Source organism: Aquila chrysaetos, chromosome 25, assembly GCF_900496995.4.
Source record: "Aquila chrysaetos chrysaetos chromosome 25, bAquChr1.4, whole genome shotgun sequence".
NCBI classification, from domain to species: domain Eukaryota; kingdom Metazoa; phylum Chordata; class Aves; order Accipitriformes; family Accipitridae; genus Aquila; species Aquila chrysaetos.
Window position 1 is genome coordinate 12266662 of NC_044028.1, and position 27667 is coordinate 12294328.

A 27667-nucleotide genomic window follows, 5' to 3' on the forward strand; every position below is an offset into this window, starting at 1 on the left:
AAAACAACCCAAACCCCAAAACCAAACGCCAAACCCACAACCCAAGACATCACAGTTTTGACCGTTTGAACCTCACACACCATATGTTGTCTCCTGTGGTCATTTGGCTATTTTTCTAAACTCCTTCCACATCCTCTGGCACCTTTTTTTTTTGTGTGTGTGCTGCAAAAAGGAAGAGGCAGTGGTGGCAGCTGGCATTTAAGTTTTGTTAGGGTCAGTACATGCTGGCGGGGGAAGTAATTTGGGAAGGACCCTAGTCCTGCTGTCACTGAATTGCTCTTACCCAGTCTCCCTTTGAACTGATAAATTTTAACACTCTCAAGATCCTTTAAAAAGTTCTACACATCTACTAACTCTTGCATGAGGAATCATGTGTGTCTGTTCTGACCATGACTTCTGCAAGTTTAATGCAACACTTCCCGCTTCTTGTTAGTGGAGACAATGAAACAAGCAATCCCCTTCTGCTCTATGTAACTCAATTTTACAGACCTCTGTCATATTTCCCTACGTTGTCTCCATTCTGAACTAAGGAGTTCTCATCTTTTTCCAGCATTTTCATTTTAGTCAAGGTAAACCCTTTACCTTTTTAAGTTTCTGATACCTTTCTTCTGGAGTGTCAAAGCCATTGGTTAATGCACTAACAGAAGGCCCATCACTGATCCCTGAAAAAGTAGAATGCATTTTGCTTTGGGTAAGCGTTTAAAAATTAGCCACAGCAAAGAAATGCAACAACTGTTAATTTAAGAAAAACGTTTTCACTTAAAGTACATGTTAAGATTATTTCAGTTGAGAAATATTTCCAACTGCATAAAAGTATGCATGTTAGCGTAAAAGCCACCCAGATGGTACAGTTCTAGCAGTAAAGCTCTGCTGCAAAAGCTCTGTTGCTCTGGTTCCTATTCAACACAACAGTAACATGAAAAGACCTACCAGTAACATAATGTTGATGGGTCTTTACAACACAATGCAGGATCAAAGTCAAACTAAAAATGGGAAGAGTGCTGTCCATAGATGTATTGAATGGCTTGGTCACCCTAAGCCGTACATAACAACAACCATATTTCCACAAGCTCCACATCTAACAAAATCTAATCTTGATCACATTTATGTTTCATGGTTGACTGAACTCTGTATCCCAAAGCACTTATTAAGGCATCTCTCTGATGCACAGACCCTCTGGGTTTTACAAATGTCAAAGTTCTTACTGCCGTCTTTCCCTGTCCAAATACTTGCAGGGCCCCCCTTATTTATCCCAATCTCTTGGTTTCATGATACATATAAAATCTTTCTCTTTTCCCTGAGCTGCAGCTGAAAATCAATTAACACATTAAAAGATTACAGCAAGGAGGGAGCAGAAGCAGCAGAGTACGACGTGTATCTTCATTTGACCAAAACCTTGCTACCACACATATAATAAGTGGTTTCATCATTTTGTGGTAGCCTCAGCTTTAGCTTCTTCAAGCCAACACTGAGACGCCGTACACGAGCAAACTCGGGCACCCGGGACCCCGCACAGATACTGCCAGCGGTTCACGAGCACGAAACGGGTGCGACCGTACCTGAAAACTCCCCATCGATGGCCAGGAAGTCCGACTCCTCGATAGCTTCATACACTTTGTTCAGGTTATCCTTAAAATCTGCGGGTAAAGGGGTAAAACGCACCTGAGGCTACTAACGACTCCCCACCGCAGCCCGCCGCCCCCCAGGCGGGCAGAGGCGGCCCGCGCCCGCCAGCGACGGCGGGGCCGGGGCCGGGGCCGGCGGGGCCTGCCGCACCCTCAGCCTCGGGGCGCGGGCGGAGGCGCACCGCCCTCCCCTCCCGCCGCACCTGCCCCCCCTGAGGGCCGTCCCTCACGGGCGAGGGGCGGAGCGGGGACCCCCTTCGCCCCCGGAGGAGAGGCTGAGGCCGGACCCCGCCGCCAGCCTGGGGAAGGGAAGCCGGCAGGCCGGGGCGGCCTCTGCGCCGCCGGCTCGGAGCCTCCCGCCGCGGCCGCGAGGCGCGACCCGCGCAGGGCGCGCGGGGGCGGCTGGTCACTCACTGCTTCTGATCACCTCCATCCCGCGCGCGCCCGCAGCTCGGCCCGGCTCGGCACCGCCCGCAACCTCCGCCGAGCGCTTCCGGAAACCGCCCCTCCCGCCCCGCCGCACGTGAGCGCCCACGTGAGCGCCCGGCGGCGGTGGGCGGCGCGGCCGCCATTTTCTCCTGGGGCGGTGCCTGGTGGCGGGCGGGAGCGGGTCTGTCAGCGTGTCGGTCGTCTGTTCCCGCGCGTTATCCTCGGGCGCGGCGGCTGAGGAACCGCTCCCGGGGTGGAGGCCCGTCCGCCTACGTGTGAACGGCAGCAGACCCGCTGCTGCCGCCGCTGCAGAGGGCCGTTAGGACTGAAAAGTGCCACTCGGTTGCCTGCCGCGTGCTGTAACGGCGGGGAGGACGGCCCAGCCGGCCGCTCCAGAGCGGAAAAGCTGTAATAGGGCCGCCAGCGGAAAGGGAGTCGTGAAACAGCTGCTTTTCTGTGGGGTGAAGTGTCGCAGATGTTGGAAAACACGGTCTTTGCCTTTCAGACTGGAAAGGCAGAACCAGCACCAGCAAGAAAGAAGGAATGGGAATTTGCTGAGGAGAGACCAGAAGGGCAGTGGAGAACCACCAGTGATTATGCCTTAATGATGAAAAGTCTGGAGGAACTGGTAGGCTGGCTGGAAGTATTACGGAAGAAGTGTTTTGTCTTCCTGTTAAAATGATTAAACCAGCACTTTCACACCTCATTGTAGAGTAACCGTAAGCAAAGCTCAACGGCCAGGAAGATGTCCTCGCACCTGTGCTCTGGAAGGAAACGACTGCCCAAGAGTTGACTGCCCAAGGTGTTGCGCAAGAGCAGAAAGCAGAAGTTGTGGGCAAGGACAGTATGCAGAGTTTACCATATGTGCTGCAGGTCTAGAGTTCACGCAGCAGGTGAAGAGCCTTTTCTAGAATTCCAGCAGAATGGAAACAAATGGAAAATGGTCCATAAATTGGGAGGTAATTTCTGCATAGAGCAGAAGATACAGAATTACGCAGGACTGAGCGGAGAGCGCTTTTAAAGATTCTTCAAGATTAAGTTTTGCCTTTTCAGGATAAGCAATTTATTCTACGTGTGCTCCCAGCAAATCATCTGTACGATTAAATGGTGCTCAGTAAGAGGTTAGTTAAAATAGTAGTAGAGATTTTTCTGTTTTGCAGTAAATGGGCTGAAGCCTAACATTTTCATCTTACTCTTCTTTTTTTTAAGAAGTGCTCCTGCAGTCTGTAGTTAAAGTGCTCATGGCACTTTGAAGTGCTTCGTGGCTGTTTCAGAAACCTGACATTTTTCCCCAAGTAGCTGACAAATCCGGGAACTCTTTGCTTCATTCACTTGCAAAACAAAGCTAAACTGCAAGTAGAAATGTAAGATGCTGTAATAAAGTGCACTTAATAGGAATTTAAGTATTACATGTTACAGATTAGACATTTTCTACTTCAACATACATGTATTATTACATATTTAGAAGGAAAATTTGAAACAAGTTAATCTTTTTGCATTTTTGTTATCAAAAAAAAGTTATTTTTAACTTGGAAGGAGAAAAAGTGTAAAGGACTTTAATAGCAGGACCAAATCAGCACAATTATAGTTAGCATTGACTCTGGTGATAATAGTTTCAAAAATACTGATGTGATGCAATAATTTATGCTAAGAGTTAATACAGTTTCACCTTGGATATGGTATTGTATGCTCTGTTTTTTTCTGGTGCCATCATCTTGGAAATGTGCCCTGCATATAGGATACAAGGTGATTTCTTACTATAACAGCAAAGTACTCTGCTGAATTAGAATCATTTGCCATCTCAACCAATTTCTGCCTAGTTGATAGTGTAGTCAGAACTACCATTTGATACTAGTCATCTTTTCTCTTTGAAGGTGTAATGTCCGATTAATCCCCTCAGATTTACTTTTGTGTTGTTTTTTTGAGTGTTTTGTTTCGTGGGTTTTTTTAAATATTAGATGACTTCTGTTTGGATTCGCCACCATTGTTACTACTGTCCCAAACTGCACAATTAGAGCTTGAATAGATGAGAGTACTTTACCTTCCTTTTGCTTTCTGAGAAGATCTGGTTTGGAGAAAAACCTAATTTTTGATGGTGCAGCTGACAGCCCAGGTGCCTCATTCTCTGGCTTTGTTCCTCTTTAGGAATAGTCTCCTCTTTACTGTCTTCCTGTATATAATATATTGCAATAAAAAGGAAATGCTATTATGTGTTAAGAAGAATTTAGAGCTCCCATGATATTTATTCAAGTTTTAATCCCCAATATTGTGTAGCTTTCCTTAATTAGTTTTCTGTTTGCAATTGTATATGTCAAAAAATGTTTTGGAGGGCATACATCTTCACTGTTGTTTAGTTTCAGAAGATTTGCCTAATTAAGTACCTGCTTGGTTGTCTTCCATGTATATATTAAAGCAATTGCACTTATGAATGTGTAGTTTGTAATCAGAGTTCTTTAAATCTCTCATTTTTTAAATGACACCAGAAAAGGTTGGCTGCTTTCCAAATTACTGGGTACTCTTGGGAGAAAGCAATACAAACACCTAGTTACAAGACTACATTGCTTTTTTATACATGGAAGTTTTATAAACTAGGACAAAAAGGCCACATTTCTGCAACATCAGGTAAGTCTGTGGCACAGACTGTATCAAACACTTTTGTATGTTGTGTTACTTTACTGAATGTCAAATGTGAAGCTAAGTGAAAACACACCAAAAAAAAAAAAAAAGAAAAAGTACTAAAAAACTAGAATCTAGGACAAGGCCTAAATATTCTGGGCCACACTTTCACCTCGTGTACTAAGGTAGATCTAGATGAACTTTCTCTGATCTAGAAGAGGTTTAATACTTTCATGCTAGGACAGCATAAGGATTTGCTGATTGGGACTTCAAATCTTTAATTAAAACTACAAATAAACTTAAGTATGAGCTGGTTGGTAGATCTTTTCATAAAATAAGCCTTGGAAGCTAGCTTGCATGGACTTACCTGCTTGTCCACACTTCTGTGCTGCTAGTGGAATTTTAAGTTGTATTTGACTAAAGCTGAAAACTGCTTTGGAAGCCATAATCAGTTCCTATGATCCCTGAACCATTATAGCTAGAATTTTGTATTTAAAAAAAAAAAAAAATCTTGAAATGGCATGTACACTTGAGCATAGATGCCTGTTTATTCCATGTTGATAGGAAACGTGTAGTACCTTTAATGTATTACTTTAAAGAAGGCCAGAATTGGATCTTGGTTGTTTTGCCACAAACGGATCTAAGCAATAGTACTGCAGTCTTAACAGAACTCCATGTGACAGTAAAGAAGCAATAACCGTTCAGTAAAACAACTAAATATGGAAGTGTGATATACAAATATTGGATCATTGCTCAAACAGTTGATGGACTTTTCAGCTACATGTTTTTCTGTCCCATAAGAAATCTGATTAGGATAGTTCTAAAGCAAACAAAACCAGAGCTATGTATGTATCAGCACAGTAATAATTGTCCTCTGGAGAAATTTGGATAATACGGGAAAGGAAACAGTGAGAGACTACTATTTTCTTTATTGAATTATTCTAGGCTATTTCAATAAAGTTAATTATTTGGTTTTGGTAACTCAAATGTCATTTGAACTGGACTTGTAGGTTGTATCAAACTGGAACAAGAACAAAATCTTTAAGAAAATGTCACTGTGTTGCACAGTGGAAAAGATACATTTCAACAGTACTTAAAAAAAAAAAATCACTCAGTTTTCTTCGGACTCTAGTCAAAAAGAAATGTAGTAAGGAAACAGAGACCGATAGAAATAATTGTGAACGTGTGTGTATATATAGATATACTCTCATGTGGTAAAAATAGTCCGTGTGAAGCAACCTGGTGCAGTATGCGTTGGCATTGCAGTCAAGCTAGCACCTGAAAGTCTAATTTACTTAAGAGTTAGAATGCCTCTAGGCATTAACTTGTAAAATAAACGGTGAACAAAGTTTCTGTGAACGAAGATCACCTGGGCGTGCAGGCGTACATTCAGCAAACCTTAGCTGTACTGTGGCGGATGTGGAGGTGAGCGTATTAAGAAAAATGCGAGCGTAGCGGTGTTCCCGTCCGGTGATTTTCAAAGCTTCGTAATACAAGGCGTACAGATAAAAAAGAAAGGGGCTCTGCTCGTGTGGACTGCTTGCCGCTGCTGCTCCGCGGGAGAGGAGGCGGTGGCGGTTACCCCTACCGGAGCGCCCTCCTCGCCTTGGACCCGGGGACGCCGTTTCCCCCCGCAGTCCCGGGCGCGGGGGGCGGCTGGAGGCACGTCCCCGTCCCGCCCCCCCCGCCCGCCGGGACGGCGCTCACCCGCCTTTCCCGTGAGGCGGCGGGCGCGGGGCGCTGGGAGGGGCCGCGCGAGCTGCGCACCCTCCCCGCCCCCGGCGGAGCAGCGGCGCTCGGGCCGGGCGCGCCCCCGCGCGGCGGCGGCGGCGGCTGTGGGGAAGCGGCGGCCCCGCGGCAGCCGGCGGGTGAGGCGGGCGGGCGGGGGCGGGGGCGGCGGCGGGGATCGGGCCGGGGCGGGCTGGGCCGGGCCGCCGCAGAGCCGTCGCCGGTGCACGCTGCCTGGGGGGCGAGAGTGGTGGCGTTTCGCCGGGCTCCCCGCTGCTGCCGGGAGCGTGGGAAGGGGCGGGCTGGTGACGCCTCCGCGATGGGCCCTGCCTTGCCTGGGGCGGGGGGGAGAAAGCGGCCGTCACGTCGCTGCAGGCCCGAACCGTCGGTGCCTCGGTTTTGGTGGCAGCGCAGAGGCGAGGAAGCGGGCTGAAGTTGGAAGGAGGAGGCAGGAGAGGAGCTAGTAAGCGTTCTGCTTCTGACCCCTCTCTTGTCTGCTGCAGAGACCGAGTGCTGAAATATTTTTGCACCCACAGAAATCCTGCTGCCTCTCTCTTCCAGGAAAACTAGGAACAATGTTCTTAGGTGCAAAGCCTTGGTTTTATGTCTCCTCTTGTAAGTGATGTTTCAGGTTTGTCTTTTAGAAAATCAACAGTCTTTGCTTTGCTGGGAAAAGACATGTTTGTAACAATCTGAGGATCCTAGTTGCACTGTTGGTTTGTATTCCTGTGCTGCTTGTATTATTTTTTCATTATTATTTTTATTCTTTACCAACTTGCCTGCTTACATCTTTGTCCTTGATCTGGATGGAAAGATGGTTACTTAGTAGTAAGGAGGAGCCACATGGTGGAGAGTGTAAGCATATTTTGGTTTGGTAGTGTCTGAGAAGAAAATTGTATAGTTTTTGATAACTTCTAACATACCATGACTGATAAGGAAGTGATCTGGATCAGTGTTTTTCTTAAGGAACTGGATACAGCCATCTGAGAGAACATAGTAGGAACATCAAGCAAATAGGTTTACATTTTTGGTAAGCTTGGAACAATCTTAAATTCTTCTCATTTGTGCATTTGCTGAAATACTAGCAACGAGTAATTACCAGTAAAGTTAAAACAGAGTTCAGTCCTTCACTGAGATGCCAAGCAGATCAGTCCAGATCAATCCCTTCTATGACTTTGTGGTTCAAAATTTATTTTTTTAACATTGCCCAGCAATGTCTAGCATTGACCTTTGTTAGTAATGTTTTATTCCATATGCTTGGAAAGAACAGTGTTGGAGTAAATTAGATCATTACGTTATACTTGTGTTTTATTTTTGTATTCTCTGATGGTATTTTCTGATGATATTTCTTTTGATTGGTATCTTTTACTAAAACCTTGATTTAAAGATATTGTCAAAAGTAATCTGAATCATAGTGAGTTTTTTTGTTTCAGTTTCATGTGTTATGTAATGCAGGAAAAGAACATAGAGGGAGATTGAGCCCAGCTGTTTACGTCTAGAATCTGGTTTTGATTGTAGTTTGGAATAAATATGTTGCTGAAAAAGTAGAAGATCATGTTTCATTTTGGGGGTAGCTAAGTTAGTTACAAAGTTTAAAACCATCAGAGAGACAAAAGAATTACAATGATAAATTATACTGCTTGCAATTCTAAACTTCTATAGTAACTTTTTTCTTAATGAGGTTTGTCTTGTTGCTTTGCAGAAGTAATACCTTACCTGCCTTGAAGACCTAAGAGAGCTTACTGTTTGCATAAGGTATAAAAGAAAATGGAAGAAAATGAGACTTTACAAGGTGAAAAGGAGAGGGCAAAAGTTGAAAAACATGCTACTCCCGAGATCGGTCGGCAGATATCAGTTAGTGAGTTCCTTTGCCACTGCTGTTATGACATTCTGGTCAATCCCACCACCCTGAACTGTGGGCATAGTTTCTGCAGACATTGCCTAGCCTTGTGGTGGGTATCGTCCAAGAAGAATGAATGCCCCGAATGCAGAGAAAAATGGGAAGGATTCCCAAAAGTCAACATCCTCCTCAGGTGAGTATATTGTGCCATTTTTGGATTTGTAAACCCACCAAAATTAGTTGTCTGGTTTCTTGAGTTTGCTGCAGATTTTTGTAGTTTATTGGCAGTCTGAACTGTCACAAGGACGTTTCAATCCTGAAGTCTTTCGTGTTCTGCACTTGTACTGAACTGTTCAAGTACATTTTTCTGCATGGAACTAAGGGGTGGGTTGGTTTGCTTTGGTTTGGGTTTTGTTTCGTGTTTTTTTCCCCTTCTGAATTTTTGGGGCGTGGAAAGGAGGAATCTTTTTTTATTATTGAGACACTTGCATCTTTTAGTGTAGCTGGTTGTTTCCTAATAATTCTAGGTTAGAATGATCTTTGATAATTATGTAATTATTTCTGTAATAGGAATTATTTATAGGAAGAAATGTGATCTTATTGCAGAACAAACCTAGACATATCAATTTGCTGTCTTCAATTACCCACAAGTTCTTGTGCAATAATACTTTATCTTAGGTTAATAATATTTTAAGAAATAAATGGTAGGATTGATGGTAGGCTTTTATATTGTCTTTTGCTTAACATTTTTGAATAATCAAGGCTTGCCAGTAGCACACACAATTCTAGTTTTATCTAAGAAATAAGGATTTTTGTGTGTGTGTGTGTGTGATATTTTAACTTCCTCTATCTTTAGAAGCTAAGGAAAATGTTGTTTGGAAGTAATGATTTAAGTTTAACTTTACTAAGTATTAATAACTAACGTTTTTTTTACTTTCAAAGATGACAGTTTTAGTAGAGGCTGGAAAACAAAAATCCCCAAATTAGTCCCTTTTCCGAATGTTAAGCCTCAGTGGTTATAGTACAATGACAAATATTTTTCCCATTAGGGATGTTATTGAAAAGCTATTTTCTGATGCCATTGAACAAAGAAAAGAAGATATTCAACAAAACAGTGATGTAGCACGCAGCTTAGCAACCTTCCAAAAATATGGGAGTGACCAGATCCCTACAGTTCCGAACACAGGAAGAATTAATCCTCGAGGAGGAGGGTTTTTCTCAGGCGTTCTGACAGCTTTAACTTGTGTAGCAGTAAGTTTCATCTGGTTGGTTCTCCATATTTACTTCATTAAGCATGCAATCAGATATACTTAAATTACATGCAGATAAGAAAGATTGTCAGCACAGAAGAAACTTCAGCTGAGTGGAGTAAATAAGGTAGCATTCAGAGTTGTCTGTCAGGAACTACAATTGCAATATACAGCAAACAGAAGTTAGACAAATTGGGTAAAACTTCAAGATACTTTCTTATAACCTGAATATTCTAGAGTCCATAAAATGGAAGATTCTACATGTCAAGCCTCTTAATGCATGTTTATTTGTATCATTAATATATTTGCTTTGCAGGTAAATGATCTCTTTTTTTCCTTTTTTTTTTTAATCTACTTACAGGTAGTTCTACTTGGATATCACTGGAGTAGCAGAGAATTTGAAGAAGATCTTCTTGTCCACAAGCCTGTTGCTAAATGGACTGCTGAGGAAGTGATACTTTGGCTAGAGCAGCTGGGCCCATGGGCTTCACATTATAAAGAAAGATTTTTACTGGAGAAGGTGAATGGAAGGTGAGAGGCCTAATTGTCAAGAACAGCTATCATTTGATTGGACTACTGGATAGCTTTCGTTAGGGATGGTATATTGTGAAATGACCATACTTCATTCCATAGACTGTGGGAATATTCTGTTGATGTATCAGAATAAGATTCAGGGGAAGTTTTAACACTTGTAGTTGAAAACTTTAGCAGTAGATAATAAGCAAGCTCACTGAAAATTTTCTAAGAACTTTCTTAAATGCTGACAATGCAGACTGAAATGATACTGAAAGTAAAATACTACTAATGTATTATCCACGCCTCCCACCATTTCTTCCTTGTGAAAATATTCATATGCTATAGGCATTGTGGCATTCCACCCAAGAGCTCTAGGTTTGATTTCAGGAGACCAGGCTGGATCTGTGAAGTACCGAAGAACTATGTTCAGTAATAGCCAAGAAGCTGATAAATTTTCATGCTGAAAGCAGGCAAGAAAAAACTTGAAAAGAAGGATATTTAAAACCCAGGCTCTGAGACACATTTGATTTGGAACACTTGATACAGAATGTAATGATGATCTTTAAGGTCCCTTCCAACCCAAACCATTCTGTGATTCTGTAATCCAAAAGGTGATACCTTCTATCAGTAGCTTACTGTTTCAGTATGTAATTGCTAATTTGTTAGTCGTATCTTTTTGGTGAAGAGTCACTGTTTACCTTCTGAATTCTTCTGCTTTTGTAGACTCCTTGTAACACTGACAGAGGAGGATTTCATGAAAGAGCCTTACAGTATAGAGAACAGTAACCATAGAAGAGCTATTATGGAGGAACTGGAACGTGTGAAAACTTTAGGCGTTAAACCACCACAGAACCTTTGGGAATATAAGGTACATTTTATATAAAGTCTGTCATGTATATTAAATGTTTTTAAAATAATATCTTTAAAAGAAAATTCTCTTAAAGCCAGGAGGAGTGTTAAGGTAGTAGAATTACCCTTGTAAAAAACTGCTCAGTTTAATGAACTGTTGTATCTGAAAAATGGTCCTTTGAAAGAAGATTGTCAGGAAAATCTAAGAACTGGCATGTCCCTTTCATTTTGTTTTTTCATTGTTTGAAACTTGATAATTTGATACCTTTCAGGCAGTAAATCCAGGAAAATCACTCTTTCTTCTGTATGCACTGAAGAGTTCTCCAAGACTTAGTATGTTATACCTGTATTTGTTTGATTATGCAGAAGCTTTCCTACCTTTTATCCACACAATTTGCCCTACGCAAGAAGACAAGTATGAAGATACTGTCACAAAACTACTAGTAAGTGTTCAAAACATTAAGTATGCTACTTGTTTTAGTTATAAGCATTTTAAGACTAGCAGCATAAAAACACATGATCTAATTATTCACCATTTCATCTCTTTACAACTTTAAAAAAAAGTCCTACAAAGTAAGTGGTTCCTTGATTTTGTTGTATGTGATCACCAGTGTTGTGACCGTTACCTTTCATAAGATTGATTTAAGGCTATTAAGACTTTAAATCTGTCAAACTATTTTTTTTTTTTGACGTTCACATGACTATAGAATGGCTGTTCACTCAAAATAGCAGTATTTTAACAAATGGCATTATAAGGTCTGGCTGTCTGTGATGTTTTATTCTGATCTAATGGAAATTACTGGGTTATAGTATTATCTACCAGAAAGTATAGTAAAGATAAATTACTGCTTTCAATGTATGAAAAAACAATTTTTCAACAAAAGATTAGTGGAAATAAGCCAGTATTGTGCCTGTTTAATAGGAAATTGATTAACAGTCTTTTTATCCTAATTTACAGGACCTTAAAGATCCTTCTTGGAAACAGTGGAGAGAATTCATTGTGAAGTATTTATTTTTGCCATACCAGTTGATAGCTGAATTTGCTTGGGATTGGCTGGATGTGCATTACTGGACATCAAGATTTATAATTGTAAATGCCATGTTGCTGTCTGTTCTGGAATTATTCTCCTTTTGGAGGCTCTGGTCAAGAAGAGAATTGAAGTAAGTCTTACTGAGCTTGTTGAAGAAGGTAGGAAGTACATGGCCTTATAAATAGAAAGTAACAGTCTTACGACTTCACAGTTGCTCACTGAAATGACATGTCTAACCACAACTCTGAGGTTAATAAGAACATGTGAATCTGAATCTGCACATATACCAGTACTCACTCTTGAGTATCTTTATTTCTTGAAAGGGTTTCTTATAGCTTGTTTTATTGATCATATGTAGCAAATGCTGTAATGGTAATAAGCATGTTCTTAACCATTGGGTAAATATTAACTCTTGAGAATTGCCTTTTATGGTAACTGGTAGTAGCTATCAGCTAATTTTGTCATTATATGCTTACAATATAGTTATTAAAGGATGAGTCCTCAGGATCATAAATAAGTTTAGTTACACTGATAATATTTCTGATAGGTGATCAAAATTGCTGGTTTTAGTTCCTGCTTTAGCCTTAATTCAGGCATATTAATAGTACTTCATAACTGCTGTGATCTTTTATTCATAGTTTTTAGAACTTGCATAGGAGAAATTCTTGTTTTGGTGTATACTGGGTTTTCACTTTCTCTGCCAGCAGCTAGGGGGCAGAACATGTTCAAAAGAGAACAGGCTACATGGACATGATCTGTGAGAAATCTGGAGTTTGACCACTTTAACTTGCTGTGCTTTGTGGTCTGAATAAATTGACTTAATGCTTCCTCATATAAAATCTAGTATTACTATATTTCAAGAAAGTTTTTCTGGAGTGCAAAATTATATTTTACAGGTACCTGAGTAAGGGCTAAATAATTTGAGGCTGCAGCACATACTAGCTTTACTTAGAATGGGCAAAAACAAAATGGAAAGTTCCTCTAAGCCTCTTTTCCTTTTTCACAGGACTATTCCTCACAGAATGTGGAGACATTTCTGGAAAGTCTCAACCCAGGGTCTTTTTGTTGCCGTTTTTTGGCCTTTTATTCCTCAGTTTGTCTGCAATTGTTTGTTTTACTGGGCCTTGTACTTTAACCCAATTATAAACATTGATCTTGTGGTTAAAGAAGTAAGGCGTCTGGAGACACAAGTGCAGTGACTGGCATTGGAACTTTTGAGCTGTTTAGCTTCTAAAAATGGACATTTGAAATAAGCTTTGCTTTTCTTTATATATGTAGCAGTGAAAGTGGTGGATTATGTTAACTTAAACGTACAAAAAAGCCTTAAGGTAAGTTATTCTTAAACTAGTTGATTCCAAATCTGAGGATGGGCTTTATTATCCAAAAGGAATTTTCTATTGGAAAAAAAAAATTACATTCCTGATTTAGCCATATAAAACTTACACAGTCATGTCACCCTATTTTTGATCAAATCAAACTCCTCTATTCTGTCTTGAGCATTCTGGTTATTTTTCAAGCCTGCCTTAAAATCAGTGTCTTCTGAACAGCTACAATGATTGGGGTTTTTGTTTGTTTTGTTTTTGTTTGGTTGTTTTGGGTTTTTTTTTGTAACTTAGCATTTCATAGCAGCAAGGTGTTCCTCAACTTAAGTTTGCCAAAGCAAAGCTATTCCTGGATAGGCTTGATATTGAAAGTACTTCAGTGTTTTCAGTTTGCTTTACACGTAAAGTTGTGACCGTCAAATACAGCCTTACAGTAGAGTTTGTTCTAAAATTCCTACTGTTGAAGGCAAAGACTGCTTGAGTTTTCTTCTGTTTTGCAAAATGCGGTCGTTGTCATTCAAAAGTTTTTATTCAGTTAAACTTCGTTAATAGCTTCTTTAATGTTCTCCTCTTGAAGTCTGTTGCTTATTCTTAAATTCAGGGTTATCTCTTAAGAAGGATTATTTTGGAAAGGTGACCTGACACTGTAATTACATCTCACTGCAATATAACGTGTTTATCTGGATCTGTGAGTGAATATCAACTGGAAAGTTATTTTGTGTGAACAGGATTGCCATTTGTTAATGTATGGTTTTTGACTGAAACAAAAGTCAGATTTTTCAAGAGTTTTGTCCCCTTGCATTCTGCACTGGTTTGGGGGTTTGGGGCTGTTTTTTTCCATTTGTATCATTAATATGAACTTTAAATTTGCCTATGAATATTTTTAAAGAATAAAGATCTCTTTTGAAATCTTCATTCTTCCTAAAGAAGTGTTTTGTTTTATTCTGTTTTTTTGTATTGAAGTACTTGTCATTAGCTTTGACTTGTGCAAACTTGTTCTGTAGCCCTGCATCTTTTAAGTTGAGATGGGTGAAAGTAGGCGGAACACACTCCTGGTTCTTAAAACTGTTAAAACTAGCACTTATGAAAAAACGTATTATTCAGCACTTCATGTTACTGATTTCTCTTCCTAAAATGTTTCAAAACACTATGAAATGACCCTAACTAAAACCATCTTTACATCCTTATGAGGTATATACACTTCTGAACTTTGCAAATCCATGCTGTCCAAGATCAAACACTTATGGGAAAGGCAGTTGAGTTGGTCCCAGTGACTGCTACTTTTTTCATGTATCTGTGTTCGTGATGGTTTGCATTTGCACTTTGTAAATCTGGATCTGAAGTTTTAAGGGTAGAACTTCTCCCTCTGCCCACAGGAAACTCAATGTGTACATAGAGTAAGGAGCTTGAGCCATATCAAAGGAACAACTTCTTAGAAAACCGTATTTAAAAAGTAAATACTAGAAAAAAATAATTATATTAGGCATTTTTTAATACAGGTAGGACTACTTAAGGTGAATGAGATGCAGAAGTTAAATTATGCTTCATAATAAGTGTTTAATATAGATGAGAGGGCTCTTTGTGCTGTCACTCCATGCATTTCTTCCGGTCAGTTCAAAGTTAACAAATGTTAAGGTAAATGTTAGTGGAAAGGTTTGATTTGTATCTTATAGCCAGCAGAGGGGGGATAAAAAGTTTACAGTGAATGATGTTATGAATCTGAAAAATCTGTGAATCTGAATATAAACAAAATTAATTTTAAGTCAGTTACTCCTTAAGCTGATAAACTCAAATTCCTATTTAGTCAATAAAAGCTTACATAGAACTAATGAACTTGCTTTTAGTCCATGCACTGTAGAAGGTAAGTAAGAGGATAAATGTTTACTTTGGCCATTCTGGGGTAGAGAGGCTGAGGTGGCAGGAAGGAGGATCAAGAAAGGGGAAAATCATTTGTTGTCACTACTGTGACCAAAAAAAAAGTAATTTTAGATTTAAATACACAGAGAGTTTTCATAAAGACCAATGTTGTATATCTAATACCTACACAAAGGCTGAATCTCACCACACATAAAGTCTGGCCACAAAAGGTGTTTTGTATGATAGGGAGCTTTAGAAAAACATTTGGCAGCTTCACGGTCACATTCACATGCCATTTTTTGGCATTTGTCTTCTAGTGATTCTGAAAGAAAACACAGTAAGTTGGATGTTAGTCTGAAGTAATTAAAAATACCAAATGGAATACCAAGAATTGCTGCCTTATGTTCCATATTTGCCAGATAAATGGCTCTTGTATTTCAAGTGCAATAGGAACTGTACTGAGCTTCAGTAAGACTTACACTTCTTTCGTGTTCTTTAGACAAAGCTCCATGCTAGGACATCTCAGCAACAGAGAATATACAAGCATGGTTTGGTTTAGTGACAATTGATAATCAGTGGAACTATCTTGTCAGGTGAAAATACAGTAATTGGATAAAGACTTAAATACTCTTCTTCACGTTCTTTAATAAAGGAACTCTGATAACTGATTCCTCTTTAGAAAGTGGTATATGACCCTCCCTGCCCGCCCTGTTGCTCTGGTGAAACTTGAGTTTGGGAAGATACTTTCCATTTCACATATGCTTTAATCTACTAAAGGATGTAGTATTAAAATTATACATGTGAAATAAGGGATGCAAAGATGTTCTATGTTCAGCTTAAATTGCCCACCCTTTTTATTAAGGTATTCAATAAGAAGTTAGGTAAAGTGTGTTTAAGTACAATAAAATTCATGTCTGGCCATACTTGTTTTATAATTGTAGTGTTGTAGCTTAACAGATTTCTTGGCATGAACGTTTCTTCTTGGCGTGAACATTTTCTTCTACAGCAATATATTTTGGTTTTATTGTGCCAACCCAGAAATGTGTGTTTTTTCTCCCTGCAACTGTCTGTAAACTGAAGAATCCTTGATTATATTTTGTCTGAGTATTTAACATCTTGAAAGCTTAGCCAAATCTCTGCTTGAGATTTGTCTAGGAGCAGAACAAGCGTTCAGTTTTGTGAATGAACTCAAATTCTGCTATAAAATGGAAGTGTTCTTTATATATGTATGTTGATGCTGCAACGAGCTACCCTAAGAACTACTCAGTAGCATAAGTAGCATAAACAACATGGTAGGATTAAAAAAAAAAAAAATTAACTGAGAAGAACTATTCCTTCTCTTGTTATTGCTACAAACTTAATCTTCTCCATGGTACACCACAGACTTTGTTTCAGCTTTGTTTCTTGATGACATGCCTACTGTCTTGGCCAGTGTTTTAAAATATTGTCAGCTTCTGGACTGGAACAGAAAGAGAACCTTTACAGCCAAATATAGGTGGACTGTAACTTGACAGTTAATTAGATAGTTCGAGAGAGAAGACGCTTAGTACTTCTGGAGCAGAGGAAATTAGCAAGTAGAGATTCTGCATGAGGTAGACATTTGGGCAAAGTAAAGGTTGAATGAAAAGGAGGAAAGGAAATAGTGTCAAAAACTTTAATTTCAGGTCAGGCAAATTCTAAATTGTGTTATGAAATGAGAGATTTTTGTGTTTTCTCTGAATGGCCTACTGTGTTGTCTTTAAACTGTGGTAGTCAGACTTGTAAACAAGTTTATGTATGGGTCTGCATTTTTGTAGTGCAAATAATAACCAATTCTCAAGCTGATTTGCATTCTAGATAGCATAAAATTACATGCAAAGTAACCTACCTAGCACCTGATTTAAAAAAAAAAAAAACAAAACAAAACAAAAAAAACCCACCCCAAAACCCAAACAACACACAAAACAAACAAACAAAACCCATCAAAACGCCAAACAAACCAACCCTAAAACCTAACAACAACAAGAAAAAAACCCTGCAAATTTGGGGGGCTTGTGAGAAGTTGTAGTTTCAAAAAGTCTTTGAAGTGTATTGGAAAATATTTGCTAAAACTTTGGGAGTTGTGAACAAATAATGTGAAAGAAATGCTGCTTTTTCATGTTAAACATTTTTTTGTTTGTTTCTTTGAGATCTCTTTGTCCTTCTCTGATACTGCAGCATGGCAAGTGTATTATATTCATATTTTGGAGCAATCGAACAAAATTTATCAGGATGTGGTCAGCCCTCTGTTGCAACTTGTAAGCTAATTATGTAAATATTTTCAAATTAACATTTTATGGCTTGTGGACATGTTACTTCCATGAATAAACATATTTATCATCAAATATTTTATTACCTCAGTGTTTGAAATTTTAAGTTGTAATTATGAATTCATTCATAAATTGCAGCCACTAGTAGTGGGCTGTGCAATTGATCAGTGGTAAATATGCCAAAAACTTGTTCATTATAAACTTAAAAATGGTGTGAAATATTTTCTGTTAAGTATAAAAAGGATCCTTTTTAAACAGTTGTAATTTTCTCGCCTCCTGTTTGTAGTTGCTCTCCAATTGGAGACCTGCAGAGAGTAGCATAACATGGGTTCCTCAACATATGTAAATGCTCAGTAAAAAGAGGGGGGTTTGGTAATGTTTTCTGAAAGGGTAGTAGAAGGTTGTAGATCAGAATTTTGTTTGCTGATGTATGCCAGTAGGTGGGGATTAAGAAGAAGAAACTGCATTCAGTTGGCTGGCATAGCTGTGCTTTCTGGAGGCACAGCGTACCCTAGCAAAGAAGTCACAAAAGGAAGGCTGGTAAAACAAGGATTTTACAGTTAATTAAGAAAATGTCTTTCTATGAAGTCAATGAGACAATTGGTAGAAGTAAAAAAAAAAAAAAATCCACAAAACCACCCGCCCCAACTAGAACTGTTCACTCACCACACACAGCAGCATTGTCTTCACACTCCCAGTGGTAACTTTCTATCTTTGGGTGACAACCTGCTTGTTCTGCCTTTCCATAGCAGCAGTCATGATTAAAGCAGCACCTGAGAGTAATAGAAACAAGCTTGCCTTAGTTCATACTGTGGTGATTTATGGTCACATAATCTAGATGGTTTTTTATCAGCATGTTTCTACAGGCTGTGAAATAATAGAACAGTCAACATACGCGAATGTACAAACAGTTACCTGCTCAGGAATCAAAATGTTAATTGTTTTATAGATCACTGGGAAGAAATTACACTCTTTCATATAATCAGTGATAAGGAAAATGCCCGATACACGTTGATCTAGTTGAACTTCATAGATGAAAATACAAGAAATCTTAAAAGCATTCTGTTTTAAACACCATAAACTTATGTGCATATGCCTCTCTCCTAGCCCCTTCCAAGAAGAAGATTAAATGCCAGAACAGTCTGTCAGATAATGAATTATGTGTTTTTCTGCCAGTTATTGATGCTATCGCAACAGTTACTAACAGGGAAGGGACAAAAATATTTGTTAGGCTGTAGCATACTATCATAAATGTCACCTTATAGCAAAGTCCTTAGATGGTGGCAGAAAAGCTGAGAGCAGGTGAAATGTTCAGTAATGAATAGGCATGGGTACTGTTTGATGCCATAACTAAAACTGTTTGCTCAGTATCATGAGAAAATTTGGAAAATTGCCCAAAATGATGATTTCAAAATTGTTCCTGTCATAACTGGACATTAATAGACTTTGTCACATTGTGGAACTGAACAGTACAGGTAAGCATTAACGGCATATTTTAGTGCTTAAAAAAATAATTACTCTTCTGGTATAGAGTCCTTGCAAGCCCAGAATAGTAAATAGGGAAGGTAACAAGGACCTGAAGTTAGATAGCTTGGAAGTTTTTGCTGCAAACTAACTATACTCTTTCTTTTTTGACTCGGTGGAAGAACAGGGTGTATCTGTGAGCTCTTTGCATTCGGTCATTCAATTTCCACCTGGTAGCCTAAAACCATCATATTACAGTAGGCACATGATGTTTAGATTGCCTGAGGCATTTGTGTCTGCAATAGAAAAAGTTAATGCTGTGAGCTCTTACTTGCAATTACTGTTTTTTCCTATGGTTATTAAATAATTACTTGGTAATGCCACACGGATCGCCATTTAAAGATCCTGCAGTACATAACAGTTGAACAGGACATGCCTGTGAAGTAGCTCAATACATCCACTTCATGCATAGAAATAAAAAAAATTAAAATTCTAATGAGTCTTTGTAGCAGTACTAAGATAAATAAACCAGGAAATACGGCTTCTTTTGCCATAGTGGAGACTATTTTCATGTGTTCACAGAAATGTTTAAAATTACTTTGGTCCACTTTTAAGCATTTTAAATAAAAATAGATGCTTAAGGATTTTATATTTTGTCTTATGAAAGCAATATATGATTATCTCCATTTGAAAGTTTATAAGTGGCAGGCAAAAATCTAAATTGCAATAACTATTATTTGAATAATTCCATTACAGATGTTCTTACTTCAGATTAAATATTTCTGTATTTTCACTTCACTTGTTTTCAGGCATAATTCCGAATGTAAACAGCCCACAGTGTAGCTCAAAACTTTAAAAAATCAAACTTGGTAAGAATGTTTCTACATTCAATCAGTGCAATTCTTGATTCTGTTCAAATGCGGTAGAGTTAAGTACACTCACTTCTGGCTCGTTCTTAATATGTAGCTATTAAAACCCAGACCACAAATAGCTAACCATGTTTTGTGAAGAAGCAGCTTCTTGCTACTGTGTGACTTTTACAAAGTGAAAAAATGGCCTACAATGAAAGGTTGGCAAACTGCAGATTCTCCATCAATATCTTTAGGTATACAAGTGTCCAGAACTAATAATATAGTCCGTTTTTTTATGTGTTCCCAGTCACTAAAGTAGCAACTACATTCTACAAAATTGTCTTTAAACTAACAGATTACACATCCAAAAACTTGAAATACATAGGCAAAGATTCTAAAAGTTTTAGGTCTAATTACGACTAGAATCTTTATGCAAAAAAAAAGAACATCAGATTTGAACTTCCCATGTATTCTACCCTAAATGTGAGCATCAGACGTTTGTTTTCCTTTTAATTTACAATATATTTGTCTGATAAGTCAGAACTTGAGATGTCACATACGGTAGGGAAATGTATCATAATGATAAACTTGAAAATATAAAACTGTATTTAACTATTGTAACCAGAAAATCATCTTCCTGTCAGCTCATGTTCAATTAGAAATTAAATTGATGGTAGTCAGTACGCTGACTAAATTTAGTACTAAATACGAAGGTTTGGTTTTAGAATTATTTTAGTAACAATTCATAATTCAAGAGTTATTTTTTTCAAGGTTGAATTTTGCATAATTTTCTATGTATTCTTTTGAATACTAATAAAATGGGATGGATGGTAGTAGAATCAAAAGATTTTTCAGTTGCCCCTTTTTTTTTTCCCCCCATTTTTACTTTTATAGGTAGCTTAAATGTTTGAGCTTTAAACTTCTCCAAGACTTTAGTTCTTCAGCTCTTGGCCAAACAGCAACAGCAAAGAAACTCAATTGTACTGTGAATCCAATATTAATGCAATGAGAGTTTAAGGCAAGTAGGACTCATGTAGATCGACAGTAACACAGTTTTAACGCTTTGGAGTTTCTTAGCAGTCTGAGGTGTGTTTCAACTCGGTTCCCTCACTGATGTTAAATAGGCCTAATTCATATTTTAGTGCTTTTACTCTGTCATCTGCATACATTCAGCACTTCATTACTGAGATAAATAGTTACTCTTACCAGTCTACTCTGTCCTTGGGCCATCCTCTTCCTCCCAGACCACAGTAGCATCCATAACGTAGGTAGGCGAAAGGAGATCGTCCTGTAGTACATCTAATGGCTCCAGCTAATTCAAGAATTCCTCTTCGATTTCTAAAATGGGCTTCCCCAAAAGTGCCTTTATAACCTGTGGAAGAAAAACTCTTTATTTTTTGTTGAATCAAACATGCAGATATAAAGTAGTTTTTGGTTTTTTTAAACTTTGATAATGAATGTCAGTACTTCAAAATAATGGTTTCTTTTTGACATTTTGGGGCCACACTGCTTGACCCAGTCCCTTTTTACCCTGATCTCTAGTGAACAGAATACTGAACAAGATTCTGAATAGCTGCAGTCATTTCCTCCCATCAAGGCACCATGCAATGGCAGACTTCAGTCATTTCCAGCCTTAAAACTGGCAAGGGCTAGTATGTGTTCTGTGGTCTAGGTCCACTGATCTGCTAAGATTAGATGCCCTAAGCATTGCAGTATTTTCTCCTTATCATAACATGCAATTTTGCCCATGTTGTTATTTTGTAGAATGTAATGCTTTACATTTAAACAAATGCCCTCTATGATGGGGTTCTGGTTTTCCTCATTTTTAGACAAAGCAGCCAAATAACTGGCAGGGGTGGTGTGGGTGTAGAGTGGGGAAATGGGTGAGTGCTTGGAGTCATTGCCAGGGAAATTAGAAGAAGGGTTGCTTTTTTTTTTTTTTTTCTGTTTCATTTTTGTTTGGCTTTTGTTGTTGTTGTTTAAGGGATTCTCACCATTATTTCACCAGAACAAGACTGTATTTAGGAATTTTATTTTAGCTATCCTGTGTCAGTACTAAAGCAGTAGGTCCAGGGCAGCAAATTAATGTTGAGATGACAGATGACTTTTTTGGGGGCTTCATGTCATCCTTCAGGTTGAGCTAACATGTCAAAGACCCTTAATGGTAATGGACAGCATTTCCTTGCAGTGCAGGCTCCAAACTGTTTGCAGCAATTTTTAAGAAGCTGGATGAGTACAAAACAAATTAGTGGAAGGCTGCTGATTAGAGTTGTCTTACTAATTAAACTAATAAATGATTTATTTTGGTATGAGGAGAACAGTTTATAAGCCTTAACTCCCAGTACTGGATACAGATTGGGAAAGACGTGAAGATTTAATAACTGATAATATCTGTGAGAGAGACAGCAGAAAAATTATTTAGACTTTGTTGTTGAAGGCTTTGATATTTATTTTCCTACAGAATAACTATATGATTATACAGTTTGTATGTAATCTGTATAATCATATAATCTATTATAATAGACTAACTAATAGACTAATCTATTATAATAGATTATATGATTAATCAGTTAACAGAAGATCTGCCAGAAAAATACTGTTTGCAGCACAGTTCAGTAACTTGAAATGTGTGGGATGCTGGTGACCTCCAGCACTCGTAATTTCGTGAAACAAAGAAATTTATACACCTCGTGAAATCACCTCATCAAGAAATACAATTGGTTTGTATGGGAGAATGGTAAAAAAAGCTTTAGAAACAACATATGTTACTTGCGAAAATAGCTAGGCTTCCTAAGACAATATTTAGTACTTTTCTGACTGGCAGCTGCTCCCAGATCTTGTTCCCTCCTGCTTTGTGGGCATGTGATTTAGGGAGAGGAGAGGATGTGGAAACAAGAGTGCTTAAACTTGCACATGTATCTTTGGCCATTGATTAAAAGCAATTGCATCTTGAGGAGTTAAAAAAGCATCCTTGGCTAACGTAGTCACATGCAGTTTCATTTAAAAACTGTTCCATTGGCAGTAAAACTTCCTTGCTAAGATAGTGAATAGTATCTCTTGTGTCATGGCTCCCATTCTAGGATATTATCTGCTGTTTAGTTATATAGGTTTTCTGGTAAAAAGATCCTCTCACGCTTTTCCAAGGGGTCCATAAGTTGTACTGGGTGGACTCTTTGGAACTTGTAGTTCTAGGTGTCAAAATAACAGTCACGTTGTGGAACTGACATGTGATCATCTCCCATTCCGTTGCAGCTCTGAATATATGTTTCAGCTCTGGAGAGCAGAAGCATTCATTTGAGTATAACCAGATTCTTATCTTTACGATGGCATTGAAAGTGTTCTCTTCACTGTCAGTATAGGTTCAGTAAATTCCCAGCTGAAAAAAAACTGCAGTAAGGCTGCAGCATTACAAATGGCAACTGCTTATATTCTTAAATGTTTAGTAAGATTTGGCTAGACTCAGCCAGTAAAGTCTGAAGGCACCATGTTAGTCGTTAATGGCAGAGGGGGGTTTGCTTTGCATGACGTTAGTGATTCTGAAGAAAGTGAAGAATTTTTACATTGTGTCTCAGTTCCTGGCTACTGAGGAAGGATGGTGTAGGAGAGCTACAAGACAGGAAGAGGAAACTAAGAATAAATATTCCTGGTTTCATTAGAGAATTGTTTACTAACTTTGGACAAATCCAAGTCCCTTAATTTAAATCCCTGTAAAGTAGAAGTGATTAACTGTCTGCTCCCTGAGTTATAAATCTTTAAAATGTGCCATGTAACTTAAAGAAAAGGACATGAACTTTTTATCTTTTCTATTTATTTGTGGTACAGCATCTGGACATCCAGGTATAAACCAAGACTGTATTGTACTGTAGATACTCTGAATATGACTAAAGGAAAAGTCTCTGTCCCAACAGCTTTGTAACCTGAGTTTAATGAAAGCGACCAAAGACCATCCTAGAAGACACAGAACTATGTAAACAATAAGACTATCAGTATGATGATGGTTCCATTAGTGTATTAGCAACATAATAGAATTTCCAAAGTATTTTATCAGAAATTCTGTGGAATACAGTCAGAGTGAAGTGACATCCTGCGTATTTCCAAACGTTTCATTATTAAGGTATGTTTTTAAAATCTTCTGTGTGGTTTTGTTTGTTTTTTTATGAAGACTTCACATTTATCTTTATGGAGAAGAGTATTTCTGTAGGTTTGATTATGCATTCCTGAAAGAGTAATGTCATCTCTCTATGTCTAGTCTGTTTTTGGTTTTGTCATGCGGGTTCTGTGCAGCTCTATCAAACACAGTATTGTGCATGGGGAAAAAGGGAAGGATCCAGATTGCATTTATTTTAATTTCATTGCTTTATAATCTGCATGAAAAAATCAAAACCACATTGTTTTGATACCTAAAGGTCACAGGAAATACGTACAACTAAGCGTACAAAAATAATTTACAGTTAGACAATTTGAGTCTAGTCTTGTTATGGCTTTTAATATTCTTGTAATATTTAATTCCAGTGTTTAGTGCATAATAGGAATTGGAACTTTGTTAAAGTTTCAACTGTTTTCATTCTTGAAAGAAAACTTTAAAGACACATATTTGGGAGAGGAAAAAAAAAACTTACAAGAGATTAGTCCATCAGCAAACTCAGATTTAACTGGATGTGACGTAGCTGCTTTAAAAGTAAAGGTTGAAGGGAAACCAAAACCATACCAATCCTAAGGCTGCTTTAGGCACCATAAAATAGCAGATGGGGAAAGAAAAAACCCCAAACAAATCTATGCAGTTGTCTTTGTGACTGTAATGACAAAGCCAGAGAGATCAAAAGCTGTGAGGTGACTTTCTGAAGACTGAAATTAAGTAAACACTAAAGACAGCCTGAGAGAAAGTAACAGTAAGTAATCACATTATATGTGTTGTGCTTGATTTTAAAACTGTAATACCTGTTGCCCAAATTGGAGCCCTGCCATGTTTGGAGAGTTTGAACTTCATCATGCTGTCTTGGTTTGTTGCCTGCATAAGCCCTTGAGAGTTCAAATTGTGCTCAGTGCTGTACGTTATGATGTCTTTGCAAGATGTTTTCCACTATACCTTCTCACTCTCCTTTTTTCCTAGTTTTCTGAATAGCTTACAATAGTATTTAAAAATCCAGTCCATGAAATTTCCATATGCATAGAGGAAAAACCCACATTTTAGAAACACATGAATTTTTTGTGAAAGATCATACTTCCCGTAACATTTTACTCTTTGCAGTGGGCACAATGCAAACTTAATAATTATTTTTGCAGATATATAATTATATTTTTATTGAAATGCACAGCTTTGCATAATTATGATACATAACTACATTAATCATTAGCATCCAGTCCATGATGTTTTGTGGGTTTTAAAAGAAATGTTAAGCCATTCTTTCAAAGACTGAGGCTACAGAAACACTTTTTGATGTTAAATATGTGTAAGATTTCCTATAGTGATACTTCCTTTGTACAGTCATAGTGCTCTAGTAGTTCAGAACTTGAAACTTGGGAATAAGCAGACTTTCTGATGCATCTCCAAGATGTTGCCGGAAGTGGAAACCTTTGAACTGTATGCATTATAGAACTCTTTTTTTTCCCCCCCTTAGATTTTTTTCCTCTGGTTTCATAAACTATCAGGAATAGCCTTTTTCACCTCATCTTGTTGCCCAGATTACTGATGTGCAATCTCCACAAACTGTGGTCACGTGTAAATTTTTTGAAACTATAAATTTGCCTGTTATGATACTGTGGACCAAGCATTGAGAAACAGGTAAATTGCATTTGCCTTCCTCCTCACTGCCTACAGAACAAGGGACTGGGATGCCTGACTCAGAGCTATCGGACCGAAGCCAGGCTCTCTGTAATGATCACTCCAGGCTGGCAGAAGCAGCGAAACAGTCTTTCATTGCTTTCCTCAATGTTCGTGCTGAGGTTTGTGCCATGCAAAGGATGAAGTCTGGAGAATGATCAAAATGCAGAAGGAATAATATGGGCATGCTGAGGTCAGGAAGTAGAATTGGGGCAGTGAGCTTGGTGGGACCTTAAGTTGGCCCCATTATGCAAGCACCTTACCTTATGGTCTTTAATCATGTGATTGCCCCACTCTCCCCCTCCCCCTGCCCCTGCTTCGTTCTGTGCACAGAATCTGTTACAAGAATGAATTGAGACTCTTGTCCTTAGTGTCCTGATATTTGTAAGATTTAGTTTGGTGAATTTGCAAGCTCTGTAGGAATGTATAAAAGAAGTGTAAGAAGACAAAAGAGAATCTCTTAATTAAAAGCAGTTGAGTGCTATTCTGGAAGACTGGATTTTATCCTTACAGCTGTCACAAAGGTTCAGCATGAGGTTACTTTAATCACTTTAAAACAACGCCTATCGATGTTTACTAATAGTATGCTCCCAGCCTGCTGAATATCCTGGGGTTGGAGTACTAAACTACTGCAATACTTGGTGAGAGCCAGGCTTTGAGTAGTTGAAGCTCCACATAATTTTAAGTAGTCGTAGGTAAAATTGGGTTCTAGCGTGTCACCATGAGAGCCACACGTCACTACGGGAACCTAAAATTAGTGGATGCTTATTTTCTGTCAGCCCACCTATCTATCTGAAAAAGAGGATGATAATATAATTTGACAGAAGTGTGAAAGGAGTAAGTACGTTCAGATACTATACTGATGAATACCTACGAAAACCTATGAGGAAATGGAGTGTAAATTAGTACAACTGGTCTTGAAGACTGCTTAATAAATAGGACATAGGAGGCAAAAAAAATAATTAAATACTTGCAAAGTGAGTAGTCGGCTATGCTCAGGTATGAGGCAGGGGTCCTTTAATTACATTCTCACATCATAACTTATTCATAAAGACTGACTCATTCTTTCAGAATAACCCAGTTACGGTTTTGTAGGCAATCTCAGTTCTAGCAGTTCCTAGCTTTTGAACTGCTTTGTAACTTCAGCGCTCCGAGACAGCTCGCTCTAATACCCCCGAGAAGAGTGTGGGTATGTGTACTTACCGGCTTTGTAGAAGGATTGTTCTTACGCGTGCAATCTGCGGTCTGATTTTAAATACTGAACTTTTTAACACGCTTGCCCATTACTGATGAACTTACAAGAAGTGGCGTGAGACCCTCCCGCAAAACTCCCGCGTTGCACATGTAAGCTGAGAAAGGGACGGGCTGCCAGTGCAGCCAGCTCCAGCCTACCGCTGTCCGCCAGCCGGCACCTCTAGCTCCGGCAGAGCGCCGTCAGCCAGCCGGCCGCTCGGTGTTCTCCGTTTGGGCGAGTTACGGCCAAGCTATGCCCCCGCGCGTTCGGCAGTCTGAATTTCGGAGTGCTGCTTTCCGAAGCGTGAAGGCATTCATTCCCTTGCCGCGATCGCCGCTCCTAACGCTCCTTCCTCTCCCCCCCGCCCGCCCCTCCTGCCTTCCCCCAGACGCCCCCAACCCCGTCCCTGGGGGAGCGGAGCGGAGCGGAGCGGAGCGCCCGGAGAAGGGCGAGCGCGTCCCGCAGACACGGCCCGGCCCGGCGGCTCCCGCGCCGCCCGCCCGCCGCCGGCCGAGCCCGGGCCCGGCTCCCGCAGCGGCTGTACTCACCGGCCGCGAGCAGCAGCAGCAGCGGCAGCAGCAGGAGGGGCGGCCGCAGGGGCAGCGCCGGGCGGCGGGGTCCCATGGGCAGCTCCCGGGGGCGGGCGGGGGTGCGGGCTCCCGGCCGAAGTGCGTGCGTGCCCCGCTCCGGCAGCTGAGCGCGTAGGTGTGAGCCGGGGCAGCTGCGGGCCGGCTATAAAAGGCGGCTTTCTGCCCCGAGTCAGGCCCCCCGGAGCCGGGGCTGAAGACCACGCTCCGCTGTCCATCTGGCCAGAAGGGAGGAGCTGCCGCCGCAGGGCTGCGGAGGGAGCGCCGGGACCGGTCACTCGGGCAGCGGAGCGCCGGGCAGACGCGGAGGGAAGCCTGGGGCCAGGCTGTCTGCTGGGCTGCGGCGCGGGGGCCTCCCC

At 39.8% G+C, this 27667-nt stretch overlaps 3 protein-coding genes across 10 annotated transcripts in view; 1 reads left to right on the top strand and 2 right to left on the bottom strand.

Moving 5' to 3' along the window:
• PARN (poly(A)-specific ribonuclease) overlaps nt 1-2157 on the bottom strand; it is a 62460-nt gene extending 60303 nt beyond the window's left edge. Inside the window, exons 1-3 of one of the 4 annotated variants that reach the window (XM_030002163.2) lie at nt 2040-2156; nt 1560-1637; nt 583-662 (exon numbers count right to left, since the gene is read on the bottom strand). In XM_030002163.2, the coding sequence (XP_029858023.1) occupies nt 583-662; nt 1560-1637; nt 2040-2058 (177 nt within the window). In that variant the 5' untranslated portion in view covers nt 2059-2156. Of the gene's footprint in view, nt 1-582; nt 663-1559; nt 1638-2039 lie in introns of all 4 variants that reach the window. The other 3 variants (XM_030002165.2, XM_030002164.2, XM_041120255.1) reach the window with 3 other exon arrangements.
• Nucleotides 2158-6522: 4365 nt separating this feature from the next.
• BFAR (bifunctional apoptosis regulator) lies at nt 6523-14121 on the top strand. Of its 5 annotated transcripts, none has more exons than XM_030002168.2 (9): nt 6523-6538; nt 6935-7013; nt 8101-8431; nt 9288-9489; nt 9850-10019; nt 10728-10872; nt 11126-11296; nt 11812-12014; nt 12891-14121. In XM_030002168.2, exons 3-9 carry the CDS (start codon nt 8166-8168, stop codon nt 13081-13083), a joined length of 1350 nt encoding a protein of 449 aa, XP_029858028.1. In that variant the 5' UTR covers nt 6523-6538; nt 6935-7013; nt 8101-8165; the 3' UTR covers nt 13084-14121. The 5 variants fall into 5 exon arrangements, with proteins under 5 accessions (XP_029858028.1, XP_029858027.1, XP_029858026.1 ...); XM_030002167.2 differs by lacking the exon at nt 6523-6538 and adding an exon at nt 6585-6639 and having other exon boundaries at nt 6934-7013; XM_030002166.2 differs by lacking the exon at nt 6523-6538 and adding an exon at nt 6648-6861.
• Nucleotides 14122-14680: 559 nt separating this feature from the next.
• Nucleotides 14681-27574, bottom strand: PLA2G10 (phospholipase A2 group X). Its single transcript, XM_030002172.2, has 4 exons — nt 27270-27574; nt 20873-21038; nt 18018-18124; nt 14681-15385 (listed from the first exon to the last, which is right to left on the bottom strand). The coding sequence occupies exons 1-4, from the start codon at nt 27343-27345 to the stop codon at nt 15240-15242; spliced, it is 495 nt and encodes a 164-aa protein (XP_029858032.1). The 5' UTR covers nt 27346-27574; the 3' UTR covers nt 14681-15239.
• Between the last annotated feature and the right edge of the window lie 93 nt (nt 27575-27667).